The sequence below is a fragment of the Cuculus canorus genome, chromosome 1, assembly GCF_017976375.1.
Source record: "Cuculus canorus isolate bCucCan1 chromosome 1, bCucCan1.pri, whole genome shotgun sequence".
NCBI lineage: Eukaryota > Metazoa > Chordata > Aves > Cuculiformes > Cuculidae > Cuculus > Cuculus canorus.
The window spans coordinates 110959993-110985165 of NC_071401.1; the positions used below are offsets into that span (position 1 = coordinate 110959993).

The 25173-nt window shown below is 44.9% G+C and overlaps 1 protein-coding gene across 1 annotated transcript in view; it reads left to right on the forward strand.

The window, feature by feature from the left end:
- Nucleotides 1–386: 386 nt before the first annotated feature.
- Nucleotides 387–25173, forward strand: part of RCSD1 (RCSD domain containing 1) — a 35766-nt gene continuing 10979 nt past the window's right edge. The window contains exon 1 of the mRNA XM_054056025.1: nt 387–585. Coding sequence (XP_053912000.1) covers nt 580–585 — 6 coding nt within the window. The 5' untranslated portion in view covers nt 387–579. The remainder of the gene's footprint in view (nt 586–25173) is intronic.

Consider the following 25173-nt stretch of genomic DNA (forward strand, 5'->3'; position numbering starts at 1 on the left):
AGCTGCTGTTAGAGGAGAAAAGATCCTCCTCACAAATAAACAGCAAGAAAGAGACTCTGCAGACTTGGAGAGAGAAGAGTAGACAGGAGGGAGAGATCCAGGCAGAGACACTGGGGGAAGAACTGCAAGCAACGGAAAGAAACAGAGGCAAAATGGGGCAGGGGAGGGAAAAAAAAAATAAGATAAGGTGATAGAAAATACAAAAGGGAGAAAGAAAGGAAGGGACAAAATGCACATATGGTGTCCCCAAGTTTGGGCACAGCAGCTTGTTGTCTCACGAGCCCAGCACTCCGGGAAGGACAGTATCTGTTTAGAGTTGTGTCTAAATTTAAACCCTGATTGCCTTGCCTCCCCCTCCTCTCCCCTCCCTCCCTTCCTCTCACCCACCCGCCCTTCTTCCGTAGCGCAGGGCCACTCGCTGGGCTCTGTCCGTTTTCAAGCTGAGCAGGAGCTTGGATATTACACACCCTCCACAGCGTTGTGTGATTTTGTTTTGGCTCGGCTGGAGTTTTCCCACAGATAAGAGAGGAGGAGGTAGGGAAGCGAGATTGCCCTGAGGACACCTCTCTCTTGCAGGACATGGAGGTAAAGAAAACTTTTATTTCTACTAGCTTGTGACTGGCTCCTCAATCTGCGTTAGCTCCACCTTGCAAAGCAATTTCTCACTAAAGGCAGCTCAAAATATCTTTTTGCTGAGGTTCAGATTAATGTGTCTCCCCTTCCACCTCAGTCCCTGCCATTCACCTTAGAATATTTTGAAGGGTTTGGTCCAGAGTTGGAAGGCAGGGGGGTGGAACGGGGAGAAGTTACATCAGTGAGAAGGGAACGAGGAAGGACTGCCATTTACTTTTGGAGTCTCTAAGGTGGGAAAGCGAGTTACATTTTAAAAGGTATCCTTTTGAAAGGAGGTTTCAAAAATTCAGTAAATAATGGGAGCATAAGGAGAAGTGAACAAACCATACAGGATTAGGAGGCTCCTGGGAGCTGATTCATACCCAACCCATGCAGCAGCAGCTGTGATTTGGACCCTAAGAGGTATGTGTCTCCCCTGGTCCACATGGATGAACCAGTCTCACTTTCATTATCAATAGAGCATTTTGATTCAGGAAAAAGGACCGAGAACCGTTGCTTCAGTGAGGCAAAGGAGTAGCACACCCGCAGGGTTTCCTGTGCCCTTTTCTGCATCCTGCGTGTCCCATGCTTCAGGAGCATCATAGCTCTTGTCTTTGAGTGGACTCACAGCTGGCGGACAGGACTATAGAAACAGAAGTCCTGCTTCCATGGCATCTTAAGTCCAAGTCTTCTCCTATGCAGCACCCTGTTGGGCTAGGCAGTTCACCTGTCCTTGCCTCTTTTCCCATTCATATGAAATGGTAGCCATGGTGCTGGCTTTGCTCATGACAGACGGGATTTCCAGCTTTTCAAACTGCTTTTTAAGTACCAGAGGAAAAAAAAATATTTATTTTTAGGAGTGGCACAGGAGATAGAAAGGCAATTACAACATTGGTAAACTGTCAAATGACGAAAGAGGACTTTTGGTATTTCAGCAAAACAGAGATCTTGCTAAACACTTTATGTTATCGTTCCAGAGAAGCCTTTTTCTGCGTTGGTGCAGCTCCAACAGCAGGAGACACACAACAAAGCCAGGGAACTGTGTGCTTGAGGCACTACGGTGTATTTCTTTGAAGATTTCCAGTGCATAGCTCAACCGGGCAGTTCTGATAAAGCCCAGGTGCTGACATCGCAGTCCTGGTTATCTGTGCTCGCCTGCCCCACAGGCAAGAGTTAAAGATCAGGCATGTTCATTACCAGAAACGCCCTCAACAGACTATCTGAACAGATTTTGTTGTGGAGAAGGACCAAGTGGTGATCAAACCAACTCAGCACAGACTACACGTGGCGTGACAAATATATAACTTTATCAGAGTTTTCAGGTTTGGTAGATCCTGGATCAGGAATCCTTAGCACTTATTATCTTCCTTTTCATGATATGGTATCCAGTGATGTCTCAGAGGGGGAGCTGAGCTCTCAGTTTGTTATAACTATTGTACACAGAAAACCACATTATGAAGCAAAGATTAACGTAGGGCTGAAGCAGATATTTTGTCATGTTAAAGACACACTTGTCCACGCCCTCTCCTCTCCACATGCAGAGGACTGTACCTTTCGAGTATCTTCTGTTGTCTGCCACAGCAGTGTTTCAGAGTAGAAAGGGACTGATCTGTCAATTCCTTCCAGGAGACACGTGTGACACATACGGCAGTTCTGATGGTCAGGAAGCTCCTCTGAAGTATTTAACCTAAGAGTTTCCTGCTCTTAATTCTGTCCATTTAGCTCTATTTTCTGCTCTTTCCCCACGTTACGGTGTTTTCTGATCATCTGTAGATTGCTGCATCCATTATTATTTTTAAAACGTCTCAGCTCCCAAGACATTTTTTAAGTAGTGTACTTGGTCTTCCCTTCCTGCCTCAGCCCTCCAAAAACATGGTTAATGTCCCAAAGGTAAGAAGATATTAGACCAAAACAGAGCCAAGAGCAAAGACTTGAGTTTCCACCAGCCAACTCTCTGCTCTGTTTCTTCCTGAGAGCTTTTCACAGGCAGCGTGAGCAGGACTCAGAGACTCCCTACGGTCTTTTGCTTTAGAAACAAATTTAATGGTCCTGTGCAACAGGAACAAAAAGTTCTGTCATTTCCCCATTTGCTTCATCAGTGGTAAACTGAGCTGCTCTGTGCTTTTCTGCTGGCATAACTGGCAAGCTCTTTGCTCTAGTGGGACACATGAGGATTAGGGAAAAAAGTGCAAAGGACTGACCTAGCCAGCTGATTTCCATCATGCCTCTGGCAGGAAGACCCTGTGTTTTTGAAAAACCCACAGAAGCAAGATAGTTGGGATCACTTTGTCAGAGTGGTTAGTGGGGGTTTGCTGCTCCTTAGGGGCTAGTACCTACACTCTTAGCTGTTCTGCTGTCAAGGAACATGCAACATTGAAAGCAATAACTGTAACCACTTAAGAGCCCCTAGAGGAAGAAAAGGGCAGGAAAACCAGTTCATGTAATTTTGTGAGTCTGCTGATCTTCTGGTTTGTGTTGTTTGTTGTGTTAGAGGGATTTTTTTGTGAAGACCAGCTTCTTAATGCAAGATAGATTTGGGAATCACTTTTATTTCCAGTGCTACAACTGATGAAAAGAACTTGAAATCTTGATGCTTATATAATAGATTGTTAACATGAGGAGTTCATATAAAAAATGTGTAAAACTGGCACTAATGAAAGTTAAGTCACTTGTAGAAAAAGCAGCCACTTATCCTTCTTTGCACTGATGGCACAAAAAGGACCGGAAATTATTGTGCTAGTTTGTTAGTTTACACCTTCAGAGGTGGTCCAAGGTGTCTAACTCCCATAGCTGTACCCAACCTTGCTGCAGATGTTGTGAGTTAAAACATCCACTGAAAGTGCCTGTGGTTTTCTGCATCCCATGTTCAACTTTACTCACAGCATTCCTCTTCCCAGCCTCTCTGTAGGACCTTGGGAGCGTGGAGACATTTGAACTGCATGGGGAAGAAATCCAAGGCTGAGTTTCACTTTGGTGGCTCCCTGTGGTGGGATGGGTGCCCTAAGCTGCAAAGGTGCAGCAACCAAGTTTATTTTGGGAAGGCTCCTTTGTCTTTTGTGTCTACCAACAGATTTAATTTCTTTAATCTCCATTCCTATGTCTCTTTTCTGCAACTAGTTTCTGCTAGATCTTCATTTGGCCTGTTGCTACACTAGTTTGGGAGAGGGAGAGCTTTTCAAGGGCTGAGAGGAGTTCTCTGCTCACTTCTCCACTTCCTTTCTGGACACAGATCCAGCCCCAGGCCCTGTGCTCTCCCTACAGCTCAGTGTCCTCATCTGGGACATTTGGGGAGTGATGGGTCTACTGCTTTTTTCAGTGAAGCTCCCTCCAATGTCAGCTGAGGATACCACAAAGAGGCCCATGGTCCTGCCCCACTCCTCTAGCAAGCAGCAGAGGAGAAAGTTCCTCTGAGTCCTCTGTTCCCCGTCTGAGCAGGAAGCTGCAGAAACCTCCTAGGGTTCAAATACATCCCCTCCCTCAACAGGCAAGGTCAGAAGCCATTTCTTGCGTTGTGCTGTTGTCTGCCAGACGTTACACCTAAACACATTTCCAGGTCCAATGTTATGAGTGGCGGCATCCTTCCAGGAGTCATGAGGAATGACACCTTCATCCAAACTACAGCACAGCTTTTTTTATCCACAAAGCTTTTTTATTCTACTCTGTCCCTAGGAAAACTGCACTAAGGTTATGTCGCCTGTCATCCAAGAGGAATGAAATGGGGGGTTATGGAGGAAAGGGTACTTGGTACTGTGCAGATAAGGGGCCTGAAATTTGTACCCATTATGGTCCTGAGAGCAGCAGGACAGTAAGCCACGCAGAGGTGAGCTGGGTTGAGCAAGGTCTCTGCCCACCCTTACAGCTGTGGAGCCAAAATTAAGTACAGCCAGTACACCATGGTTAGCTCTGTCAGGAAACAATTTCCCTTTCCCAGGAAGCTCTGCCGCTTGGCTTTCATTCCAAAAGTTAAACCATTCCTTTCCCACTCTTATTTTTTTCCCTTAGCAGAACATTTTAACCTCAAATACACTTGTTTTGAGTGTTTCCTCCCAAACTCATCAAAATGACACATTTATGCGGAGCGCCTGTGTAGGTAAAGTGAATAGCATTCAATTATACTAGGAGAGGTTCTGTATGACCAGGTCTGGGCAGATTTAGGACCTGCCCTAACCTATTTACCTGACAGTAAATAGCATGACTGCAGCAGGGGATTCTGGAAAGGATCAGGTTTGCCAGACACATCCTGATGACTGGATGAGGTCTACCTCTTGAAGAGCAGAAAGGAACAAACCCAAACCCCACGGGCTGGGCTGTGGCCCATTCTTGTACCTAGCAGAGTAAATGGTTTGGAGAATTAAAGCTTCTTCTCTGTCACTGGAGAAGAAGGGATGAGTTTTCTGAACCCCTCCTCTCCCTCTCTCCCCATTTCAACTGTTTGGCATCTGAGTATCCCAGGTCATGGTGATAGTGTTTTGGAAAAACCTTTCCTGTACTCCACAGTTTTAACTGGCAGGATGTGTTGCTGTTGCCCAGCATATTATGCATACCTTCTCTCATACATTCCCAGGCTCTGCTTATCTGAAGAACAGAAATCAGCACTGCTTTATTGATAGGTGCTGCTAGAAAACTCTGCTGGTTTTCATCATGGAAATGACTACGACCATACAAACTAGGTGTGGTTTTCCTTTCTGTTTCCACATGGTTAGTTAACAGCTGTAAAGAGGTGGATGCTCTTTTTGCAAAAGCACCAAGTCTGCATCCTGAGTGTGGGATCTGATATGGCAGCTGCAACCAGCAGCAAGGAATCGTGTTTGGAGGACTTATCTGTTTTACTGGTGAAGCCTTCTTGCTACCTTTAGGTGCTACACACTGTAGAGATGCATGTTGTCTTGGTGACTTAGAGATACAACTATATGCCTCTGGCACTTTGCAACACAGCCTGCATAGGGATGAATTTGGTCTAGAGTCAGGAGATCTGTTGTGTAAGAAGCTATTACACACTGATTGCAGTTTCTTCATGCCTGGTTCCTGTCAGAGGCATGGGGCACTTTATTCTTATGGAGTCTTGCATGGGCATGGATTTAAGTCTCACTTCATCCAAGCCACAGTGTATCCAGCTGTCACTCTTATGCCAGAAATGATTTTACATTAACATCAAGTTTGAGGCATATCTTTACAATATCTTATCACCAGTGTATTGGTCCTGGTAATGTACTGACAAGGATGAGGATTGTCTACCCCAAAACTGCCAAATGAAGTCTTCGCTTGTTAGAAAGAATAAAAGACATTGGACTAAATTCTTGTCAAATGTAAGAACATCACTTGGGAAAAGGTGTTGGTGGAAGTCTTCTCTAAGGAAAGACTCAAATCTCACTTCCCAGACTGGCAGCTAGTATAGATAGATGCATGCCTTCTTCCTTTTGATCTTCAGGATCAAGTTCAAAAAGAGCTCAAAACCCACACATCAGGCAGCAAAGCAGTAAGCTGGTTTTTGCATACAAGTGTGCTTATGCAAATAAACCTGTTTACCTGTTATAATGAGATGCACACAGTATTTTTGTCAGCGTGGATGACTAGTGGCAAATCCACAAAGGATATTGATTTACTGCTGCCAGCTTCAACAAAGCCACTGTTCATCGCAGGCTTCTCAAATGCATGCTCTCAGCATGATCGGACTGCAGATCAAATTGTGCTTTTTACAGGTTGGTAGCTATGGCATGCAGTGCTGTTTTTCTGAGCATATTGAAGTACTTCCAAAATATAATACCTTTCTCCCATGCTCTACCTCTGAACCGAGCAATATACTGCTTTGTAAGGCCAGAAATATAGTGCTTATATAGATCACAGCTTTTCAAGCACAGAGAGTTAACACATGCAGTTTGGAAAGCGTCAGTATCTAAAGGATGCAGACCAACAACCTCTTGTTTGGGAAAAGGTGCAAAAATGCAAAGGAGAGGGAAAAGCTGACTCAGAAGAATGGAGTTAAACAAGTCAGTGTGGCTATGGAGTAAGACAGAGGACAGCAGTGTAAAACTTTTAACACAAAGGAAACAGAATTAGTGCATTGGAAAAGCACTACACCTCGCAATAATAGGATCGAATTAAAGGGAATATGTATGTCTCACTGAATAGCAGGAAGGAGTTCTAGCAGTGAGGTCTAGCAGGATTTGGAATAAGGTAGTGGAAACCAAATGTAGTGGAAATCTCTTTCCTGTGAGAGATTAAAAAATAGACTGAACAGAGCATCAGAAAGATAACAGCAGGAGTGATCACCTATAGCATTCAATCGCACTGATGGGGCCACCAGAAGGGCAGGAACATCCTGTTACTGCAGTCCTTCCACATTTGGAGCCACTCACAGAAGCCAATGGCTATTCAGGATCAGCCCCCAAAAGCATTTATGATTCGTTCCTGCTACAACAGATTGTTCAAGCCCTGTAAACTTACAACAGATTGTTCAAGCCCTGTAAACTTCTGCCTCAGAGAAACTTAGGTGCAAATAAACTGGCATCATATCTTCTAGTCTTCTAGAACTGTTCTTTTACTGCTTGTATAAAACACAAAACCAATTTTCCTTTTATTCTTTCTTCCTGTTTTAAGAATTAGTTTCTTTATCCTTTGAAACTGTGTGCTGCGACAGCAAGCACGGGTTATTCAGGTCAATTGTCTTGAAATACCTTTCTGCTGAGTGCCATGTAAGGTCAGATTAAACAAGTCCTCTTTATTCCTCCCTTCCCTCTTCATATACACACACTTGAGCTTATGTGCCAGGTCTTCTAGGAATTTCAACCCCTAGCATGTGTTTAACTTGTGAAATGTGTGCAATAAAATTTTGTTTCCTGCTTAGTCTTTACAAAATGCACAGACTTGTCAACACTGTCCCTTCATGAAAATACAATGATTTCATTCCCAGTTTCAAGGCTTTCATTCCCAGCCAGTGACAGAGTGGCTGTCCATGCAAACAAGCACAGGCATGAACACTGGTCCTCTAGGCAAGCAGGTGTCTGTAAAGAGGACAGAGTGGAAGAAAAGGGATGGATTGCTGAATACACCGGAATGTGAGGTGACAGGAGACATAAAGGTAACAACTCAGGCAGGCCACTCATACAGAAACAGTCTTAGCACCTTCTCTTTCATCTCTCAGCTCAACGCAAAGTTGTCTTTTCCACTCATATCAGGACTTCTGATCTCATGTAATATCAAGTCCTGCTCTTCACAGCTCAAGAAGCTTTTGCCCATAGCCATCCAGGGATTTCTTCTTGGACCCTCTCCTCCTAACTCTTTGTATGCAATGAGCACGGGACTCACCTTCCTCGACTCTGCCCTCCCACCCTGCTCTCCTGCCTTTGGTGCTGGTATCTCATACTACTCCAGTTCTGACCTCAGGCACCTGAAGGGTGGGTGACCCACCAGCACCGTGCTCCCTGCCAGGCCCTGCAGGACTTTACTCCGGAGTGTGGTGCTCAATGTCCAGTCTCACAGACTCCATCCCCTGCAGCAGTTTCATGCTCTGATCCAGCATACTGAAGCCTGCACAATCTAGATCAGCTTTTTGAACCTTTGTAGCAAGCACCAGATTAGTCTGTAGATTCTCAAAGGCAAAAGCTGGAAGCCTTTTCTTTTTGTAGCTTGTGGGAAAGAAAGTTTGTCAAGTAATGAACGGTCATACTTTATTTCTTCTGCCTCTGCTCTGCAACTCAAAAATTGTTAGATCATTCTGTTGTAAATTGAATAGGATTCTTCTTCTCAATATCTTTCATTTTAAGGTCTATGAATTCAGTGACATGCTGGCCAGAGCTTCCTAGTGCTGATTTACTTGCTGAGCAAGTGGTGTGCAGGCACTGAGCCCGCACTTCCTGAACACCTGGTTCCGGAGGCCCAGCTTTAACCTGGAGAAACTGTGCCTGAGGTTGAAGGAACTTGGTCCCCCTTCTTGCCACAGAAAGAACATGTAAATGAGTTTTAGTCAGTCATCAGGAAGAAGAAATAGAGCACTGAAGTAGGTAGGGCATTTGAAAGCTCTTGCAAATGCTGAGATTCTCCTTTACAGGGTTGTTGCGAGATTTTTATAAGCAGATTAGCTTAGAAATAGAGACAATTATCTTTCTCAGATCACAGAAAAAAATCCATGTTAAAGGCCATGCTTCTGCCCATTTTCCTTAGGGTACACAGTAGGGATTTTTACCTATGGAAATCACTAAGTTTCTAATGCAACACTTCAGCTGATCCAGACTGGGCTGAGAATTCAGAAAATCGTTTTCAAACATAACAGCAAATCACAGCTGGCTGGATCCATTTGCCCAGTGTTGGAGCTAGCTTTAAGGAGTCTTGCAAACCAGACTCTGGACGGAGTCAAAGGGAGGGCAGCTGCTGAGAAAGCAGCTTCGCAGACTCGGATCCTCAGTGGTGCTAGGGTCACGGAGCCCTTCAGGATCCAGCTGAAAAGACATCTCTGTGGACATAGCTTAGCACTCACACCTCAAGCTGGCTGCTAGCTGAGTGCTTACTATCACTTTCCTCCACTCCATATAACAGACCTAAATTCCTGGCTCGGATAAATATGAACCTCTACCTCGAACCTGCCTGTATCCAGTGTAGACCTAATTTAATAGCAATGTGTTACAAAGATAGCACAGTCTTAACTGATGAGTCTTGGAAGCTGCAGCAGTTGGGAGCTCTGTTTTGGCTCATTTACCCTTCTGATTTTCTGTTCTCCTCATGATAAATTAAGAGGAATTGAATCCCTGGGCTGCTACAACTAGACTGTCTCTAGTGTTTGGTTAAATGGGGAGGTATCACAGGCTACTTAAAGCATTTAACCGAAGTATTTTCAATTATCTCTGCTTCTCACATTCTCTGTGTCCCTTCTTTGACAGTTCAGTGACTTCAGTTTCTAATTTGACCTTCTGAATCGCTTCAGATTACATAATTAACGCAGACTACACATGCACCTGCTTAACGTTCATCCTTTAACCACTGTCAGTCCAAGAGCAGTCCCTTTGTTGTCCCACTGAGAGCATCTTGTGTCTGAGCCTCCTCATGTTGAAGTCTATCTTATTTTAGACCTCTGCATTGTTCACTCCACATGAGGCAAGCAAGGGAGAAGCTAGGCTGGAGAGCAGTCAAAAGGCGGTTCAGGTGGCTGAGCAGTTTCATAGTCCTGGGGCTATTCCATTCGCTCAGCCGTTTCCTTCGCAGCAGCTGCCCAAGCATCTCTGTGTGTAGGTGAGAGCAGGGTGCAGCCCCACATGTGTCTACAGCTACAGGGCTCTGCAAGTTGCTTAAAGCAACACTATGTTTTGGATGTTTGAAATAATTATTTCCTTATTATATCTCTCTCCTCTGTGCCTTTGTTGAGGAGATGGCTCACATGAGATTGAGTGTGCTTGCCTCACAGATCTACTTGTCTTCTCCTGCGGGCAGTGCGAGAAGTTTTGCTGGTTGTTTCTCCATCAGCTCACCCCTCATCCTTCTAGAGCAGTGAGAGCTCCCCAGAACAAGGTCTGGAAGTACACACAGAGAGGCACCAATTAATTTGAAGAATGTTGACAGCCTGTGTACAGTTCCCAGGCCATTAAGAAAAACAGACATCTGAGAGGGAAACATTGGGAAGCTGAGAGGATCCTGAGGAAAAACCTGGCCAAGAACAGAGCTTTGGACAAGCTGCAAAGAGCGCATTAGGTGAGCAGCTACATCTCACAGTGGCCATCACTGCTTTTCTTCAGTACTACCATCTCACTGCTCCACTCATGGAGGCATTTGCTTGTAGTGTGAGTATCTCAAGGACAAATCTTAGATACTGGTTGTACAAGCTGCTAAAGACACATGGGAAGCAATACACTCCAGTCCAGCCAGACAGCTGTCTTGGTAACAGCTGTTGTCAGCTGTAGATTAGGACATCAGCATCACTCTACTGGGGTAGAGATCAGCCCTTGGCTCTGAAGGAACTATTCCACATCTGGAGTGTCTGTGGGTTCCTAAAACAACATAACCTCAGTGACTTACCTATTCAAAAGATAATTTATGAGAAATAACTGCTTTCTTTCCCCCAAACACCTTTCACATAATTATCTACATTTTGGACATCTGCAGTAACTCATGTCTGGTAGTATCAACCAAGTTTTCAGGCAGCATTTGTTGCTAAAGGGCTCCCATCAGATAGAGAGAAGGAGTTAACAAGAGGACTATATATCCTACTTGACACAACAAAAAGGCAGAGAGGTCTTCCTGAACTAAGCTGGAAGATTTTAGGTGCTCATCTGATGAAGATTAAGTTTGGAGAAATAAAAAGTGGTGCTGTTTGGAAGAAAGTGGGAATCTTCCATTATTTCAGAAAGTGGTGATACTGAAATCCTGCTGCCCATCAGCCTCCTTCATCATGACTTCCGCAAGAGGGGCTGAGGGCTGTGTTTGACATGACATTTCAGAGTAAGGGACCTTGTTTGCAGCATCCCAATCCAAATTTTCTAAATCTTAAGTGTTAGGAACACTCGGTGTATCTGCTGCAGGATTCTGGCTCACTGGCAACACTCGTGTTTTAGAGGCACAAAGTATCTCCACAAAACCACTTAGAGTTATTGTAAACTTGATGGAAAGAGGCTGCAAACGTGTCACTTGGAGCAAGGGAAGAGGTCTGTAACATCAACATTGTTCTTTTAAGGCCAAATGCTCATTATAATGAGCAAAAAGTTGAAAAATAGTTTTTTTAAACTGTTTGTTCCAGATAAATACAGCCAGTATTTCTAAAACAGGCATATTAACTCAAAGGAAATAGCAGGACACTGAGTTCCCAGGACTTCATAAAAGGAGGAGACACATTAGTCTTGTCTTCTAGTGTAGTCAAACTTAGTAATGTTTGCAGAGATCTTTGTTAAACTAGTTTGTATCTAAGTTAATGTTACTAATGGCTCAGCTTCAGTTTGCAGTGGTCAGGGTACCACTGGGTAGTAGTTAGATGGTTTGAAATACAGTAGCCAGATAGTAAATCACCAACTTCTGAATTGTGTTGTATTCATTTTTTGGGTTTTTTTTTTTTAAACTTGAAGCTGTAGAATCTGAAATATCTCAATCTCCTTGAAAAATGTCTTACCTTCATCATGGCTGAGTAAGCCTTGAGTGGAGACCCTAGCACACCCCAGACTCAAAAGAAGGAAGCCTGTGTGATGTGTCTGTGCTTAAAATCCATCACAGATTAGTTTTTGAAGTTGCACTGTTTCAGGTGGCAGGAAAACCTCTCTTGGAAGGAGCTGCTCCAGAGAAAAGCTGCCTTACTGCTTATGTGGGCACAGCCTCTGTGCCTTTCATTGTTTCTCCACTTGTGTGGCTGGCTATGACTGCATCTAGCCACATATCAACTTTATCCACAAGCCTTTTCCTGCTGCCTGAAATTATTTCCATGTTGGCTGCTTGGCCTGTCTGCAAGCAGCTGTGTCGGACTTATAATGAGGTAATTACATGCTCATGGCCCTTTTACAAGAAAGGCTGAGGCCATTTCTCCTTGAATTGATTGGAGACTTATCTGTTTTTCCTGCTCTCTCAGCGAAGCCAGCTGCCGTTTCCATAGGCAACTGGCTTGGCTGGCAATGTAGACTTTTACCTCTCCACCAAGCCCTCCTACCCTTTCTTCTGCGCTGTTTGCAAGCAAATGTTGTCATGTATCTCAAAAACTCTTGATGATCACGATCTGTTCTTCTTGTACATGACAGACTTGTCTCCCTGTAGCTTTAGGTCCCACCGACACTTTACAGCCTTTTATTTTACCTTCCTACCTCTCATACCAGTCTCTCATCTTCTCGCTGCAATAGGAGTCGCCTTGCCTTTCAAGTACCTTTTGGGCTTTTCCTGAATATTCTGTCTTCTGGCACTAAATCTCATTCCAGTTTATCTGTTTTTACCACTTTCAACGTCTTTGAGCTTCTCCTTCCTCTTACATTGTTGACTTAGTGGTCTAGGGAAGCTGTTGTCTGACTCTGCTTGCTGAGCCCTCACTGGTTATAGAAAATTGTAAGAGGACAGCTCTGCAGCTGCAGGCAGGAAGGGTAAACTGAGCAAACGGGATGCACATGACTGAGATGTGAAATACGTTGTGTCACTAGCAAAGCGCCTTGAAGACACACTTATAATCATGCTGGGTATTACAAAAATTTTTAAAAGATCTTTAAAAGTCAGACTGATGTCCCATTAAAAAGAACTCATTGAGAGGGAGTCAGTCCTTAATGGGTGCTGGACTTCCTTAGGACTTTCTTAGGAAGAGTTCTGTGGCAACAGGGCATTTCAGTTAATAGATGCCCAAAGTACCCTATCCCACACAAAATCCAGATGGCCTGGTCGGGGTCCGTGTTCGTGCAGATATGTGACTGGGCTAGTGATCCCTTTGGTGTGAGCACAGCACCAAAGTAAAGCATCCAGTTTGATGACATCATGAGAAGTTTTGAGACACTGTGTCTGCGGGTCTCAGGTCCCTTACTACAGGTTTCCTTTCACTGTTCTGCATTGCAGTGTAGCCATCCTCAGACGTGTGTCATGGAGTGGGCCTCAGAGGACCAGTGGTCAAGGTGGAACTTGGGAAACCCCAGACTAAAATTCTGTCCTGAATTTTTAGTAGTTGATGTCAAGTTATTGTCCTAAATCGACTACAGGACTAAAGTACGACCGAAATACTCTAATCATATCTCCAGCCTTGCAACCATTGCCTGCCTTGGCTGGTTCCTTCACTTCACAAGGCATCTATCTGCTTGACGTCAAAATTCAACCAGTGCCTGGGATGCTTTTTCTGTACAAGCCTGGGATCACCCCACCTGACGTATCCATGAGTTGTCTGCTGCCCAGATCAATCTGGCATTAGCAATCAGGCATTTCCCTTGTTACATTCCCCCTGCTTCACATCCTCATTTCTCCTCTCCACTCCTTTCCCGAGTAGAATACTCTGATCCCTGTGAACATCAGTAAACAGTATCAGGCTTCTCACAAAAAGCACTTCTCACAGGGAAATGCAAATGGTGACATTCATATTTTACAGGAGGTTTCTTCAATCACCTGGTCAAAGACTCCCAAAACATTATACACACACACAAAATAATTTATTTACATTTTAAATCGTCTACCACCTCCTTCCCTGAGCAACAAGTCATGGCCAAACAGCCAGATGCCTTATCCTGCACAGGCAACAGCAGAGCCAAGAGCTGCTTCTGTCTCCCTAGGGGACAGGCTGAGGTTACACACATGCTGCCCCTGCACAGGCACGCTGCCCTGCAGACACCAGGTGCTGCATTTCGTTGCCTCTTTTGGTAATGATGGCGCTTGATCAAACCACTCTTGGCAGCCTTTGATAGACAGGATAAGACACTTGCTTAGGAAGCAAACAGACCGGGCCCCATTCTGTTCTCATGGGGTGTGGGCTTCAAACCCTTTGGTCTGTCCACCAAGAGTTGATTTTTAATCCGGTGCTTAGGGCAGGGCTAGGGTGAGCACTTGCCAGCCTGCCTGTTAAAGCTCTGCCAGTGTGTAGCAAAGAATTTGAGATACTCTGGGAAGAGGGGAGCATACACACCTGTCTGGCGATCTGAGTGTCCTCACAACAAATAAAACCCTAGCTTCCCTCAGGACTGATTCTGTGGGGTATGCAGCAGTGGCCACATATACATTAAAACACATGAGGCCATACATTGACCTGTCAGCAGAGGCTCCTAACAGCGAAGGTTTGAAATAATGCTACTGCAATGAATTGGTCTGTGCAGCGTTGGGTATGTGTTGGCACTAGGCAGTTGCCAAATACTGTCATTGTTAAAAGGGAGACTGAAAATCTCACTTGTATAGCTTTCACACTGATATTTACTGGTTTTGCTAATCTCACCAGGCTGTGCTTAGCAAGCACAAGCTGGGCACTCCTGAGAGCTACATACCATGGCACAAGGGAAAGAACAACTTGCCATAAATCCAGCTTCAAGACTAGTATGAGGTGGCTGGCATACCCTTACTATATAAGGGCCTTCCCAGACTGGACTGTTGATGTTAGAATATGTTACTAATGAACTCCACAGCAGCAAACAGGAGGCTGCTTTCTCCACTTTGGGCCTGGGAGGCTGTGAGGGCAGCAGCAGTCCCAGGTAATGAAGTTAAACTGAGAATTCATGTGGTTACTCTGATGAGACGCCTTTTGGAAGATGTGGAAAAAGCTGGCGTTGGTACTGACTGACTGTCATGAAAAACAAAGCTGTGTAAGATGAGCATCACATCCACTTTGCTAGCAGAAACGCATCAAGAGCAAATGGAGGAACTGACAGAGGTAGCCACAGCATTGCTGGGGGATATGGAGATGCACCTGCACTTGTGATGCTCTTGAACCACAGTGCCCAACTCCAGCCATTGCCCAGTGATCCCTGTTGCCTGGTAGGAGTAGTGTGGTTTTATATTCATAATGGCCATTTGCCTTGATGTTCAGAAGCTCTAGGCAGTTCCAATTTACTTGGAGAGATGTACCAGAAGAGGACCCTGAGCAAGCTTCTGATCCAAACAAGCAGCAAAGCTTTCTTGAGAAAAGCCTCACTGCAAACACTGTACTAACTACCAGGCCCTTTTATACATAGGCATGGGTAACTCAAACCACTGAAAGAAGGAAAAACAGCAAGACTTTCCCCGCTATATTTAGTAGGCAAGGAAAAGAGTCCATGAACCATTTCTTTACAGTATTGTGGACACGTGCAACACAGTGCTCCTTCCTTTGAAAAGCATCTGTCACTTTACAAGTTTCTGGCTACAAGATATCTCACGCTGCCACCCAATTTCCAAATCTTGCTTTGGTGAGACTTATAATTTGGGATGTCTGACTCTGTAGTTTTGAAACTACTGCACTGCGTTTGGGAGCTGCTTGTTGTCTTCCAGATGAAAGTTGCTTATCATTGCTGAGCCAAAATAACCTTAGACTACTTTTTGGGCAGCACTTGACCCTGAGGGCCATGATGGCAGCAGTTCAGAAGGGAACTCTCAGAAGGAAAAAAATCAAGACTAGGCTACTGCAAATCTTCAGAAAAACATTGCCCTGAAGAAAACACAAACGTGGGGAAATTTTGCATATCTTTACATGTTTAATGTAAAGTAGGATCTTCCTGCCCTTTCTCCTATAAACAAACATGGAACCCTCCTGTGAAGTCCACATTCTCCATACTGCTCTGCCCTGTGTTACAGTCAGAGCTCCTTCCTCTTCATCACCCTCATTATGACTATGTGATAGTCTTGCAGTTTTGTTCAGACTCGCACTCATCCTGTGTTCACTCATCCGTGGTGGGGTTAAGCGTTGACCTGGCTACCACTTCTCGGGAGGGATGTTGTAGTTCTCAGAGTTGTTCTTGTGCCTAACTTATTCACAGACTTCAAAAGACAGGTTGGCAGTGATTTACATGCAGGCAAGAAGCTTGCTCTCCACTGAAATTGTTACAAAAAAAAAAAATTTAAGAGGAGAGCTGATATCTGCATTCCTGTGACATGCATTTCAGTAGTTCTAGTCAAATATTTGTTGGGGATGCTGTGAGAGCTCCTGTTTTCATTAAAACTAGAACTGAAGAAAGCTGGAGATCACTGGGCTCTAATGACACCAACTGCCTTGATTACACTGCATGTGTAGTCAGGAGTCCTTACTTCTTCTGCCTGTCTCCAAAACTTCCATGTCTAGCATTTTTAGACCTTTTTTCACATTTCTCAATTAGTGAGCCCTTTTATTGTCTGAAGAAAACAATAATCTCCAGCTTTGTAGAGATACAAACAGAAGAGATGTGTGCCTGAGTCAGAGGAGTCTTAGGCCCATCTCCAAAGCCCAGGAGCTCAGATTTTTCCCAAACCTAATCTGAGGCCCCATTGTATTCACAAAGCATTCAGAAATCTGGACCTCAATATATTCACCATATATATATTCACATATATTGCCATAGGCTGCAAATTGCTTACCCTGGAGCTGGAAGGTTGAAGACTGGATCTGTTGCGTGACATCAACCAGACGCTGAGCCCGCTCTGCACTGGCTGAGGCTTGGCCTTAATGTAGGAAAAGCTTTATCTTGGAAGTGCAATGGTTCTGCACATTTGTTCATGCTCTCATGTGAGACAGACACAGACTTGCCACTAATTTCTTTTGTTGCAAGTCAAACTGGAAACCCATTTGCACAGCTTTTAAAATGCCAGTCCTGGCCAAAAACAACCAAGAAATTTGCAGAATGTGTCGGGATTATTATTATACACCTCAATATATTCTTATTACTCTTTCACAGCTGGGTTGTATGTCCTAATATCAGCCCTGGAATTCTCTTTGAATATTTCAAAGGGAAATCTTACTTTCTTTGCTCAGCCTCTGTTGCACTTCACTCCTGCATCCTGGCAGTGGGGGACCCACAGCAGTTTGAGGCCAGTTATTCCTCTTTGCCCAGCCATCTGAGGGCAGCTTGGTGGAAAACAATGAGGAGTCTCTGCACTCTGCCATTCTTAAAGCTCACAGAATTCTTATATGGGATGTGAAATGGAGCTGTTTAGCTTCTAGTAAAGGTTGATCAAAGAAAACACAAAAGAAAGAGTGAAGGAGAAAAATATTATTTCTTTTCTACCATTTAAGATACATCTGAAAGATTTGTTCTGTCCTGTAGAATAACTGTGATAAAGCTCTGACATGCAAGGTTCACAGAGATAACCTCGCCCCACCAGAGATAGGTGCAACAGTGGCTCACACAGTAGCTTTTGATCTGCTGGAGCACAGCACAGTAATCATCACTCCTGCTCTATAATAAATAGTAGGAAATGCAGGTAGGAGTGCTCCCACAGAGCTACAGGTTATGCTGACACAATGATGGGCAGGACTGGCTGTAAGGTATCACAGAGCCACAGCTGCAGCCACTTCTAGCTGGGGCTTCTGCCAGTAGTTAAAATTTACCACAATCAGGCAAGGAGGAACTTCATTGCCAGATAAAGCCCAAGTGAATAAATAAACTACATAAATCCCTCCTGAAACAGAGAGTTGGAAGGTCTCCAGTGAGAATGATTTGTGAAGAAAGGTAGAGAGACAGATGAGAAGAAAGATGCTTCACTAGGACAGAGAAGGTCAATGTAGCAAGAAGAGGTTTGTTTATTCAGGGCTTACATCTTGGGATATATTGCTTCTTGAGCCAGAGGCCCAGCACACTGCTGAGCTCCAGTCGGAACAAGCATCGTGAGATTTCCTTCTAGGGATATGAAAAATGGGCCAAAGCAAGTGTGATCACACCCACTTCCTGGGCAAGCTGTGCTTAGCCCACATTGAAGCTTTTGTGAATCACAAGGAGAAGGAGCAGGCTCAGATTGTGGGTTGCAGCCAGTCCTCATTTTGGCTGCCCAGTTCTTCGTGCTGTGATTCTGTTATTTTCTCACCCTCTTGCCTTTCAGTTTGCTCCTTTAGGGGAGTTTGTGCTTTAAACCTACCCTGCTAATTTATCTCTCCCTTCCCAGCCTGAACAATGTTTCCTTTTCAATATAATCGTGATATCCCAGGTGCACTCACATGGACACAGATAAACGAAGCAGTTCAGGTTATGTTGGCAGGAGGGTGCAAACCAGGATTCATCTTAACGGAAGACACAGAGAGATGACTTTGAAAAAAACTACAAACTGCATACTAGAGAGACTTTTTCATTGGTAGCTTGGGTCCAAAGATTATTCTCAATTATTTTTTTTTTTTTACTTCATTTTAAGAGTAGTTCCTTGTGAGCTGCCCTTCTAGTCTTATCTGCACTTATGGAATGTGACACCCAAAAAGACTGGTGCCTGTAAGAAGAGGTTGAAAACAAAAACTCAGTTACATATTTCCTGCCATTGAACAAGACAAGAAGAGGGGCAGATTTGCGCAGGCAGACCTGAAATTGTCCATTCTACATTATTCTCTGCTTTGAGGCTAAGACTCGCAACCAGGAATCCATTCCAGGTTTCTTTAGATTATCTTCCTCGAACAATAAGTAAACCTAGAGCTTGAAAAGAAGAGTGTCCTCTCAGGGCACTAACCTTTAGAACAGGTAATCCATGGATACTCCTAACTGGAGGAAAGATTTTCTCACTTCTCTTCTTGCAGACAGATTGCTATTATGTTTTGCATTGTTATTGGATAGTATTGTGGCCTTTAAAAAGGCAGGTCTTGTCTGACACGTAGGTGTGTTTGGCTGGTAATGAGACGCATTCTTGATGCATTCTCTGGAGCTTAAGTTCATGTTCTCTGCAGACAGACAGGAACTGTACCTTCAGTCATGTACTGTGTGAATATTCAGTGGCCTTCTGCCTCCAGCTGGCCTCAGCAGTTGAATAAAAGATGGGGTAGGGAGCAGAGATTAACTCTTGCCTGTGGAAATGGTCACGCCAAATAGGTGGGGCAGTATTGTAAGAGATAGCGCTGTTGTCACCTCTCCCTTTATTGGTTTGCAAGTGAGCAGGACATCTCCAGTTCATCAAATGCCATTTCTGCAGGGGAGTCTTTACAGGAGCGAGGCTGCAGCACCTCACTGCAGAGGTAGGAGATAATTGCCCCTGCATCTGCCCCTGGAGAGCCCTGAAAAGAGGTATGTTCCCTGCTACAGCTTAACGTGTCAGCCACAAAACGTGACTTTCTGTATCAGAAATGGGTACTTGAGAATTTTGAGAATGGCTCTTTTCAACGAAGCTGATTGCGAATGAGTCCAATTACAATGAAAAACAGGCACCTCTATCAGACTAAGGCTGCACAAGCTGAGAGAGTTAGCCCAGTGCATGTGGTATAAGCTTTCCCGTGCAGACGTGGTGTATGACCAGCTGGCTCTTCTAATCATGCAGCTACCTTACTGAAAAATGAGAAGGGTAGGTGTCAAGTCTGCAAAGGCTTTGTGCTGGAAGCATGTCCTTTGCTTTCAGAGGGCTCAGCCAAGCAGGGAAGAAGGGGTCTGCAAGAGGCTCCATTCCCTTCTGAAATCCACTGCCTTGGGGAGGGTTGATGCTTTCATTTCAAACGAAACCACAGCACTGCTTCCTGGCATTTACTGCTGTCCTCCAGACAGCATGATGGTGTTTTATTTTGACTTAAACAGTTTCCTCCCCACAGATGCATCTCCCACCCATTCCTTAGCTGAGCAGGTCCTACCGTTGTAGGACTTGGACTCTGCCATGCAGTGAGGAAAACACGCTTGCCAGCCACATGTGTGGCTGCTGTTTGAAGCAGAGTTTCTGGAGAAACCTGACATGGTATTTGTGGGCGTTTTGTGGATGCTTGATGGAAACTTCTCCAGATCATTTGGCTGATGGTAACGTGGTCCCCGTGATGGCACACAGGTGCTCCCTGGGTTCACAGCCTGCACTCAGCTGTGTCTCAGGAAGGAGGCAACAGACTGCAGGGTGAAATATCAGTGCCATGGGCCAGAACAGCCTTTACCAGCAGGCATGCAAAAATAGGACTTTTTCTGTCATATTAGCCCTCTGAACAGGAGGACACATAGGTATGCAATTTCCTCAGGCTCTGGCCAGAGTGGTTAAAGAGAAGACCTTATAGGAACCTTGCAGTACCTGAAGGGGGCCTACAGGAAAGCTGGAGAGGGGCTGTTTATAAAGGCTTGTGGGGATAAGACCAGGGGGAATGGGTATAAGCTGGAGAGGGGCAGATTTAAACTAGATATTAGGAAGAATTTCTTCATTATGAGAGTGGTGAGGCACTGGCACAGGTTGCTCAGGGAGGTTGTTAATGCTCCATCCCTGGAGGTGTTCAAGGCCAGGTTGGATGGGGCCTTGGGCAGCCTGACTTAGCGGGATGTCCCTGCCCATGGCAGGGGTGTTGGAACTAGATGATCTTTAAGGTCCCTTCCAACCCAAACTATTCTATGATTCGAAGTCCTCCCCACTGCTCTGCAGGCTGCCCCTTCTTCCTCTCCTGCTACGGCAGTGCAGGCACTTGTTGGGCTGTGCTGTGAACTGGATTGCTGAAATGATCTGGGTTAAAAATAACCTTGTAAAGAGTTAAGGGGTGTATTTTTAGCCCAGATCATTTCAGTGATCCAGTTTACACCACAGCCCCACAAACTCACAAAGGTGCAAGGGAGGAGGGGAGGGGGAAAGGAAAGGTCAAGGGAGTACGAGCAGTTGAAACATTAGTACTGTTTCTGCCCAAAACAGGACCTTACGAAACTGCACCCAAAAAGCACTGGCCCGCTCTTGTTTTCATCTAGCATACAGACAACTGCCTTCTTGTGGCACAGTGTTGAGAGCTGGGTACTGAGGATCACTATTTCTGGGTCCTGTTTCTGTAATCAAGACACTATCCATGAACCTTGGATGCCTCATTGTGTCTGCCTTTGACGCACTGTATGTGTCATTATTTTTGCCATACTTGCTCTTGCTGAGGTAGCTTTTATGTGCAACAACAAAAAAACTCCGTGAGAGTCACTGGAGAGCTTTGCAGAGCTTGTGTGAGTGCAGGGTATGGGAAGGCGGCTGGCATAGTGGATTGGTGTGAGAACAGGCTGCAGGGAATCATTCCTGTGAAGCTCTTTAGAAGCAAAGGAGGGATGTGGAGGTCAGGGACTGGCCTCAAAACCATGTCTAGATGCAGCTGCATGAGAACAGGAGTGGAAACTGCACAGGACCGGTACAAAAAATTATATAACTGTCACTGACTTCATAGCCAGTGAATACTCCAGCCTTGCCAGGTGCTGTGGAGGTTTTGCATCTCAGATAAAAGATGCTCTATTTGGCCAAAATATCCTACCTGCAAAAGCAGACAAGTCAGAGGATTCATAGGGGAGATGGAAGGAGAGCAAGACAGTACGAATCTCTGTGGTTACTCAGCTGGTATTTAGAACACTCTGCAGTACAGCAGCTAATAGACCTTTGCTCTTTTTGTCACTCAAATCGGGTACACAAATCTTTCAGTACCTGCTTCTGACTCCCACTGATATCCTTTCAGACTAGCATTACTGGTAGCATATTATGGACAGTGACAAAACTGGTGGGATGCCAGTCCCAGGAGATGGAGTCATGTTAGCTTTCAGTTACAAGGGGGTGGGTCATGACCAAAACTGCTAGCTGAGGGCTGTTGGAGCCAGTTTTGCACCAGTCCAAGCAGGGCATTCAAATTCACCCCTAAAGCCAACACTGGCTTTCCAGTTTTCCGCAGGAGTCTCTGCAATTTTGATTTCATAAGAAACTCATTGTTTGTAGTCACACTCCCCACCTGTAGCTCAAATCCATGATCTTTAAGAAAAGCTCTTAGTGGGTACCCATATGGTATACACAGAGAAACTCTTCAATCTCTGGACCTCTTTTCTGTGGGCCTCTAACATGCGCTTTCTTTCATCTGCTGCCCACAGTGGGTCCATGGGCTCCAGCAGGACAATGCAAATGTCATTGAGCCGTTGATATGGCTGTACTGAGGGGCCCCCTCTATGAGATGTTATTACTCCTACATTAGGCAGCCTTAGTAGTGCTGCATCTTCTGGCCCATTGACTCACCAGTGAGGTGTGACTGTATTAGCCAGAGCTAATGCCACAGCATCCAGGCATTTCTGCTCAGAGAGCTTCCCAGCTGCCTTGAAGTACAGTAGGGATGGTACATGACATTTTCCTGGGAGCCTAATGGTGTTTATGTCAGGCAGCTTGTGAGAGAAGTAAGGATCTGTGCTAAAAACAGTGCCCCCCCCTTCAAGCAATCTGCAGAATCAGGGACTGATGGGCAGTTTCACTTATACAACAGAGGCAAGGACTCTAGAACATAAGGAAGGAGTGGTTTTGGTGGGAAGCTTGAGTTGCTATGATTGAACCTAATCCACAAATAAAGACAGAATTTTCTTCTGCCAAAGGAGTCAGGTTCAGTTTTAAAAGCAGATGAAGAAACAGGGAGTTGAAAACAATTTTCAAATTTACTCAATTTTATGTACTTATTTGGAAGAGGAAAGTGAAACGCCTCACAGAGAACTTGCTAGTTGCACTTCATCTTTTGCAGACAGTGCCATTGATGGTATATTCAATTCCTGTTTTACTGCTCTGACATTTTGCACAATACTTATACACTTATTATTGTGGAACAGTAAAAGACCTCAGAGTAGCAGTCACCAAATTGCTGGTGGAGTAAGTCTTTTACCTTAGCTCACTGGTTTTAGCCCATGCAGACTGACCATGCTTCTCTTTGGAAAAGAATCAGCAGTTGGATGAAAAGAGTGGAGAATTCACTGAGTCTGACTAATTTCACTTTATTTTTTTGGCCATAAAAAGAGAAGAGCTGCTCCTCCTCCTCATTTAGAAAAGTAGTAGGCTACGTCACCAAGACAGGAAAAATTACCAGGAATGGGAGAGGTTGCATTAGTACCATGGGGCAGGAGACATCTAGCACCGAGCTCTGTGGTGAGAGGAACAGACATCATCTTAGTCGTGGAAGAGGCTGAAGGTTGGTATGTGCTCTGGGGTGAGAGTGAGAAAGTGAGGCTTCACACCTTCCTTCCAGTGGGAGGGAAACTTCCAGTGCAGCCCCTGGAAGTCAGGGGGGCGGCATTCTCCTTGCAGTGCAAGGAAGGGAACTTTTTGCACCCGAGTGCTCTGGTATGACACACTCCCTTGACTAGAAGACACAGAGCCTGGCACACAAGCTGGGAAAGAAAAAAAAAAGAAGCTGTAGAGAAAGCTGTATACAGGATGACAGTGTAATTGCCAGAAAGGATCTGAGAAAGGACTTTTCCTGTTGCAAAATGTGTGGCGTAATCAGAGACCCTGCAGCTGGCAATTTCAGGAGTTCACAGCCCATGGGCTACTTGTGCTAATCTTAGAATGGCATGTTCACTGCTTCCTGCACCCTGGTTGCTGAGCTTCGTGCCGGCGAGAGCCACATTGCAATCAATGCCTGCTACCAGCAAAACAAGAAATGGGTGGAATCATTCCAACCTCACAGCTTTGACGAGATCCAGAGAGAGAGCGCTGTGTTTTCAGACTGTAACTCAGGAAAAAAAAAAAAAAGGGGGGAAAGTAAAAAAACACAACAACCCCAAAACAAGAGGTCAAAGAGGCGAAGAGGAAGTGCAATGTCTTTTCTGGGTAAAGGCGAAGGGCTGTGAAAGAAGCTTTGGGAGAAGAAGGGACTATGAGGAAGGCAACTCTTCCATCGCAGACACTGGATGCATGCACCTCCTCAGCTTCAAATGAGTCCCTAGTTCAGGTGTCCATTCTGCCATGACCATTTATCCTGGAATCTGCTATGCTGAGCCAAGCCTAACAAACCATCCTGCCTTCCCCAGGTTGGTTCTTTGCGCCCTCCTCTTTCCAGCTTGCCCTCCCTTCACAACAGGGATCCAGCCTGCCACTGGGAAATGTTCTCCCTCCCCTCTTAGTCCAGTCATCATTTTTCATGTGTAGCAGGTTGCCCTGCTGATTTGCTTACTTCACTGTTTCCTCTGTTTCCCTTTTCTGCCACTTCCCCTGCTTGCAATTAGTCTAATGAAGGCTGAAAAGATGGAGGGAAGGTGCTAGAAGTCCATTGAGAGAAGACAGCTTGATACGGCTTTTGTGTCTTGATGCCAGAAAGTTGGTCCAATGTGCACGGAAAGTTTAATAGGGTAGATGTAGTCAGGATCCTGGAAACAGGGAATGGCAGATATCAACTGGGGCTTGTGGGCCTGGGAAGAGGAAGAGAGCATTTATTGGAAGCATTTATTTACAGGTCTCTGAGAAAGGGAAAGGCCCTTTTCCACTATGCAAACAGGCCTTAGGTGTCCTGCTCTCCATCAGGTATTTCAGACTACAGAGTGCTCCAAGCTGCAGATGATGAGATTATCCTTAATGTAAATCCCTCAATTTGCTTTTAATTAAGAAACTAGGAGTTTAAATAAATTCCTTCTTTGATATGATTTCATGTTCTCACAGCTGTTTCTCCAGTCCCTGTACCATGGTGACCCAAAGGAAATGGTCCATACATGGCCCAGATGGGTGTTTTGAGGGCTTTTCACTTTCAGAAATGCTGAAGGAGTGGTTGTGTTAATGAGAAAGCAGGTCCTTCACGGACAAAACAGTGTAAAGGGAGAAGGAAAGGCTCTGCTGGAGCCTTTGGAGAAATAGAAATATATTACTCTAGCAACAGCCTTTGGGGAAACTTTCTGACTGAGAAGCCGAAGAGTATTGAGGCAGAGGGGTAAGAAGTGTGGTGCTGGTCATGCGCTCATGGTGGTGGTACAGGGAGCAGAGGTATGATGTTCCTTGATGATGTTTTGGAGCCTGGTTTGTTGTTTTGAGCTCCTGCCTCTAACAAAACAAGTATTGTTGCTTAGTTGTTCTCAGTTCCTCTGGTTTGGTTTTCCCTGGCATCAGATACTAGAGACGAAGAACAAAGGATTCTTTTTATCAGCTTTGATTTCAAGGTTTTTTACTCATATTTCATGCTACACACATAGAAAAGAAAACACGGTAAATGTGGGATGACACCAGGGCTGTGTGCTATGGGAAAAGCTGCACCATCCAGTCTCCAGCAAGCCTATTGCTTCTCAGTCTGTTGTGGGCCCAGGGGAAGTGAAGCTTCTCTTAGCCCTGGTATTTCCTCCCTCCCCTCAACCCGCCTGAGCATTTCAC